Here is a 7196-nt window from a genome sequence, read left to right as displayed (position 1 = left end):
GATATAAAAATGAAAGCCGTCCTGGAGGGAGTTTAAAGTGATAGTCTCCGTGACCCTGCTCTGCTATCAGCTCTGCTGGGTGACCCGAGTCCTGCTGTGAGTTTGTTTGTCTGTGCTCGTCCAGCCACAGCGGGGAGCAGATAAAACAGGTTAGAGGTCGGTTCGGCTCTTTGATTATAATGTTATTCCTAAATTATCTGCTTGATAAGCATGTTATTACTAATTAATCTGTTGGGAAACCACTAACACATTCATTATCCTGCATGGAAAAGACCAGGGATTAGCAGCGGGTTTAACGTATCATATGTTATATGAATCCCATTATTAACACATTTCTCCACTATGATTCCCATAACAATGCATCACATATTCTTTAACAAAGTATAAATGTGTATGATGTGATCTTGCAGACACTAATAATTAATTAAATAAAGCAGAGACGAATTCACTCACATCTAAACCCAATTATCTCAATTCCATTCAACAGAAAAGAATAGAAATACATTTTCTATAAGAGTCTCATTTTCACTCCAACACAAAGTTTGTGTCTCAAAGAATTCCATCTATTCAGTCTGAGATAACAGATAAAACCAACATTTAGTTTCATTTCACAATAATTTTTTTCAGCATGTATTTTTTAAAATATGGATCAAGAGTTATTTAGACTAAATTACTACTGTGGCTTACAAATGTGGAACACTCTGAAGTGTGAGGAATACCAGACTGTAATAGCCAAAATGACAAATTAGGATTCACAGCGATGCCTCAACAGCTGTAGCGTTTTTCCTTTAACAGGACAGAAAAAATGATGATCTTTATCTTATGTGTCATACATCCCCTCAGTCATGCATTTTACTTACCCATATGTTTGAAGTAGTTTTTTTTTATCACTCATATTGTAGTAAAAATAATTAAAGGAGAAAAACCTATTTTGAGTTCCGTAAGCAGACACATTTTAGATACAGATGTTGCCGTGGTTTGTTAGTGTTAGAAGCCTTAGTACTCAAAAAACATAAAAAAATAAAACAATCTGACTTGCTGCTCATTTAGAATAACGTTTTCTCCTCCATCACTCAATAGTTGTTATATATAAAAGTCCTGAGTCTGGAATTATTGGGATCTATGTGGGTGTGCACCTCTGGGATACTGAGCATCAAATATTCCAAATCTACATTGACAAAACTCTAGTTTGACTATTTAATCCTAAAACATTAATTTCAAAAGCAAATAACCTACATGAATGAAAACCATGAAAGAATAACAAAATAAAAGTTATAAACCTCATGAAGCATCACAGTGACTCTGAATCAAAGTGAGTCAGTTTAGGGTAGGAATGCACCGATCCAAGTTTTTCATTCCTGATAGCGATACCTGGGCTTTGGGCATCGGCCGATACCGAGTACCGATCTGATACCAGTGTTTAATTAATAGGCTGTATGCCTCGCTGTGTGGAAGATACTGGGATCATTCTATTATGTGTAAAGTAACATCAGGCTTGACTTAAACATTGCTTTCTTAACTTTGTAAAACAAAATTTAACAAATACAGATATAAATTGAATTGTTATTTATTATTAAAATAATAAATCCTACACCAGCAACTTGGTAAAAGATATTCAAAATTAAAAGGAAATACAATTCAAATTCAAATTGGTCAAAACTTGAACAGGAATTTTTATATTCCAGTATATCATGTACAGTATATAGTATATAAACGATACAGCTATTTGAGTCAGTATCGGCCCGATATCCGATCCTGTATCGGTATCGGTGCATCCCTCGTTTAGGGTCAAAACAAGTTCATGAATATGATTTATTGCAATTGTTTAGGGGGTCACTTGCACAAACAGCACGACACCTCAAGCACGACAAACATCGGTTCAAACATTAATGGTCTACCTGAATACTGAACTAAAGTGATGTCTTTGTAAGTGATTGGATTTGGATTTACTTGCTTGGATTAAGAAACAAACAAGAACCATCAGTTTTCTGTGAGTGTCTAAACTGGATCACCTATCTACAAACTAAGCATGCAATGGTGTTTTACAGGATTTTTCAGAGTCCTCTATGAGGTTTAAATCTCCTTGTTTATCACATACTCAGTGACGCAGTGCCAAATTATGCCAGTTTAAACCACATCAAGTAATGTGTCATATACAGGTGCAATACTGACATATCTATATGTGACTGTGTTCTGGATTATCATGCTTCAGATTTACATCAGGTGGTTGTTGACTGATAGAGTAAATTAAATTATATCAAGCAGTTACTCGTCCTGCTTCTACGTTTCATTTAATTTTCCTGTTATGGAAAAGTGAACTTTGTTATGAACAGAGAGTGAAGCTTTCAGAAAAGGACGGATGTGTGGAGAAGAACTAAAGGAAGCAAAAACAGTGCAGATGAAACCAATGTTTTCTTATTTGGGATTTGTTCTTATTGGTAAGAACATAATCTACAGTACGCACACACAAGAGGACACTCACGCACCTTTGAGTGAAGACATATTTGTGCTAATTAACTGGTAATTGCGTTTTCTTCAATTCTACAGTTGTATCATATTTTATAAACTCCCATCACAAATCAGACAAGCAACTTCGGTTGGTGGTTTTAAAACACAGCTCAAGACTTATTTGTATGATCTTTCTTTTGATTAATTTTGACCTTTTTTAACATCATTGTTTTTATGTATTTTACTGTTTTATTGGTCTTATTTATTGGTACATTATGCTCCTGATGACATCTGACTTTAACACCTGTGTTATTGTTTCTATTTATTTATGTTATTTTTTTTTAAAGCACTTTGAGCTGCACTTTATGTATGGAAGGTGCTGTATACATATATTTATTATTATTTTTATTATAGAATTTGAATTACAATAATAGTTTTTATAATATATTTTAATAATTCTTTTTTTTTTTTTTTTACAAAGCATTATGGTCTTTTAGAATAAATAAACACTACACTAACACTTCAGTTCTGTTAATTGGGAACCATGCCATCCAATAATTCGTGATTGATCATGCTATTTACAGGCCTACTGACGCTACTTAATATGACAGCTCATTTGGCGTTTACTTCCTGCAGCAGTACCTCCACTTCAGAACTATTGAGGCCTTTCTTTTACGTTAGGAGTCCGGTGTGGGGCATTGTTGACTTAATTCTCAATTTCTTTTATGTGCCACACGACCCTGCAGTCTCATGCCCTTATATGGCGGTTGGCAGGGTGTTTACCTGCTAATTAGGATCAACTTGCACTCGCTTTCAATTTATGAGGACAACGGGATTCATCACTATTAGAACAAAGGTACGAACAATTCAACACGTCATGAATCTGATGTAGACTTTTCTTAGGACTTCTCTAAGAACAATTTTAAGAAAAAAATGTAGGAAGGTATTAGTGAATGAGGCCCCTTTAATGCTTCTGGTAACAAAAGTGACTCTAAAATGGGTGATGATACCGACTCACTGACACCCAAAAAGAAAACACACACACAGAGTGCCTTGGTAGCCGAACGGTTACAACGTCCGGAGTCAGATTCCAGCATTCGGACCTTTGTTGCATTTCTACACTGTCCTCCGTGAAATAAAAAGAAGACACACACACACACCGGTTGCCCTCCTCCAGCCCTACCTGTCTGGTTGCGGGCTGCCTGCTGTGTGTCCATGCAGTTGGTCAGGTACGGTGGGTTGCTGAACATCCTGCTGGGTGGCTGGTGGTGGTGCGGGGCGGTCACAGATGGCGGTTGACTGGTGGCCGGCGTCGGAGCCCCGAATGCCCCGTACCTGCAGGCCCCGGTCCCGGTGAACTGCCCAGAAAAGTGGACGGTGAAGGCGCTGAGGCCGCAGTGGGGGTCGGCGTCGTGGTGGAGGGTGTCGCTGGTGGCCCCCCAGCTGGGCTCCTGCTTGATGAAGGAGTGTGGCCCCAGGGATGTGTGGGGGGCGGCCAGGGAGGAGTAAGGGGAGGCGGCGGTGTGGAAGTCCAGGACGGGAGCCCACTGAGGGGCCGTGCTGACGGGCAGGGCCGGGCAGCCGGGACTGGGGCCCGCTGGCAGCGGGGGCAGTAGGGAGTTCAAGTCACGGACGTCTGAACCCATTGTGGTCCAGGGGACAAAACTAGGACAAAGGTAGGCTATTTTTAAATTTGATCTGTCTCCCTGTACCTGTCTGTGTGTCTGGCTGACCCAAACCCAAATCAGCCACCAACCTTTAAATCCTTGAGAGTCTAGAAAGTCTTTCTCTTACTGTAAGAACTGTTTCAAGTCTTCTCTGGTTCAGTTTTTGCCCATCAGTTGTTTACAACACCACGCAGCTGATCTGGAAACTCCTTAAGTCCAACAGAAGTTCATGGCGACACAGCTAAGTCAACTTTTCTCAGCAGCAGAAGCAGCACGAGGAGGAGAAATAAAGGCAGATTAAACGCAATGATCGGCTGTGATCTTCACTGTTTCCCTCCACAGCAGCGGTAAATGATTGTTTGGATCGGAGAGATGGAGTCCATTCAAGGAGGAGAGGGGCTTCTGCTCAGAGCTTCCTCAGTGAATGGAGAAAGAGGAGTGAGGAGGAGTGAGGAGGAGTAGCCCTCATGCTCTCAGCCTGTGTGTGTGTGTGTGTGTGTGTGAGGAGGGTAGGAGGTGGAGTCAGAAGGTGATGAAGGACAGGAGCCCTCTGACTTCATTCATTTACTGTATGCACAACAGTACACACATACACATTTACAGGAAAATAAATCCCAATTCTGGCATCAGTGACTAACACAAAAATAAAATGATTTATTATATTTTGGGTAAAATGGTAAAACGCATCATGAAATTTTCTCTCAGCTTGTTGAGAAAAAAAAAATATCCTGCTCTGTTGTTTCATAAGGTTGGAGAGCTATAAATCTACTTTATTATTGCTGAGAGGCTGATGTGCTGGATATTTCAGCTATTTTTTTTTCTGGGTTATATACACATGGGCTTATCATTTTTAATCAAGAACTATCATAAAAGCAATTTTAAGACATTTGTAATAGCAAAAAAAGGACAGTGTGTATTCACGCTGTGATAGCCTGCTGAATATAGTCCCTCATGTTCACCTGGACAGAATATAGAGGTGAGAAACGAGGCCCGGCAGCGCGCAGGGATACAGAACGCAACATTAAATACATTCGACTCTTTCTGCGGTTTATTCAGGTTCTAGAACGTGTCCCTCCGATTAGAAAGTAGATCTATAATTACCTTTTAAATAATATATATTTTTTATGCTTAGAAAAAAACGGATAACGGTCTATTTTAAATTGTTAGCAGATTAATTGTTATTGAATCTTGCGGATTTAGGCTTCAAGGCCTCGACGGGTCTATTCGTTTGTTTGTTATTCATTTTTTGCCTACAAAATTAGATTTTTCCATGCAAAATGCAAAATAAAATCATAGTAAAATTGCCTTTATAGATAGATAGATAGATGGATGTACTTTATTGATCCAAAATTGCACCTGAACCTGAATAAATAAAATGTACATATCAACAGTAGAGAAATATATCTATAGAATACACAATATAAAGCATATTTGAATACACCTGACTACTATAACTAACAAAATATAAACATGGAATAACGTACTACATTAGCAAAGTGTGCAAGTTACTATAATTTGTTTTTAAAATAAAAATGAAATGAAGTAGTAAATGTGTAAAATGTAGATGAGTAAAATCCAAGTGTCCCTGGAACGTTTATTATTTACCAATATGATTTATTGTGGCCTGAAAACTACCGTAAAAAACCTCGGACATATATTAAAGTAAACGGTGAAGCGGAAACATCATTTAGTGTCAATTAAATAGGACCAAATGGGTTTTTCTCACTACTGGGCAGCAAAAAAAAACATACATTTATTTATTTATTTCAACACTATATATTATTATAAACTAAAAGATGAATTATTATTATTATTATTACAGCTCCAAACCTTCCTGACGGTTTGCCCGTTAATCCTCTCTCTCTCTCTCTCTCTCTCTCTCTCTCTCTCTCGCTCTTTGTTCTCTGTTCATTATTCATTATTACTTGTGATGATAAATGTAAATAAAGTCCTGCTGAAAAGTCCGTTTCTGTTACAACCTACAGTATCTCTCTCTCTATGTGTGTGTGTGTGTGTGAAAGGAGGATAACGGCTCATTTAATGCAAATATCATATTTTACCAGCAGTGTTGAAGCGCCCAATAAAATAGATGTAGGCTACAGGCAGACTTTAACCTCCAGTTTACCTAATAATAATAATAACAAAAGCAATTAATTAATTAAAATGCGCGAGCTGCAGATGTTGAAAAACTTAAAAAAAAAAAAAAAAAAAAAGTATAATTTTCTTATTATGCGCCGAAAACTTGCGTCAATAATCAGATGTCAGCTTCATTAATGTGTCTACATAAACTCACTTCAAACCAATTAGGTAATTTTTAAATTATCAATACAAGTGACCATTAATTCTGTCTTACTTTGAAAATACTGATATAATTATGCTTCTGCGTGTTTAGTTTTGTTTTTTTTATAACACTTTCAGTCATCAAAGAGAGCAGCTCTTCTTTTCTACAGTCTTGTCTAAAACACTTCCTTCCTCCAGAAGTATTTGTTGCTGTACCAACTTCATCATGTTACAGTGAAAGGCTGACCCACAAGAAACAGGCTGTTTATGACCCTTCAGACATCATTTCAGAGGGAGGGGTGCATATGAGAGGGGAGGACAACTATGATGAAGCATCTTCACACATCTTCACACTGAAAGCTCTCTAGCAAAATACAACACATCCTACACTATGCAAACAGATTTTTTTTGTTGTTAAAAATTACTCATTTACTCATAATTCATGCTGTGAATACTATCCCATATTTTCCCAACACAATCTCACAGCAGTTTGTGAAATAGTCACAAAATTTAATCTATTTGATTCATGTACATAGACACACTTTATTTGTGTCGCTCATCATGCATATACTGTATATACTGTATATACTGTATACGTTCTTAATGTATATATTCTTAATATGCCCTTGTAAAAACGATTTTACCTGTATAACCGGCGTGACAATAAACATCTTGAAATTACTTTCAACAACATATTTTTTGCGCTTTTTCCGACGAAAGTCCGGCAACACGTGACTCACCTGTCAATTTCTGCTCCAATCTTTCAAAATAAAACTACTTAGTTAGGTTCAGGAAAAGATC

General features: G+C 37.6%; 1 protein-coding gene across 7 annotated transcripts in view; it reads right to left on the bottom strand.

The window, feature by feature from the left end:
* Window positions 1-4568, bottom strand: part of wt1a (WT1 transcription factor a) — a 31600-nt gene extending 27032 nt beyond the window's left edge. For 4 of the 7 annotated variants that reach the window (XM_074632165.1, XM_074632166.1, XM_074632169.1 and 1 more), the window contains exon 1: window positions 3632-4568. In XM_074632165.1, the coding sequence (XP_074488266.1) occupies window positions 3632-4094 (463 nt within the window). In that variant the 5' untranslated portion in view covers window positions 4095-4568. The remainder of the gene's footprint in view (window positions 1-3631) is intronic. The other 3 variants (XM_074632168.1, XM_074632171.1, XM_074632170.1) reach the window with 2 other exon arrangements.
* Between the last annotated feature and the right edge of the window lie 2628 nt (window positions 4569-7196).

Source organism: Sebastes fasciatus, chromosome 4, assembly GCF_043250625.1.
Source record: "Sebastes fasciatus isolate fSebFas1 chromosome 4, fSebFas1.pri, whole genome shotgun sequence".
NCBI classification, from domain to species: domain Eukaryota; kingdom Metazoa; phylum Chordata; class Actinopteri; order Perciformes; family Sebastidae; genus Sebastes; species Sebastes fasciatus.
This window is presented reverse-complemented; position numbering and strand designations above follow the sequence as displayed.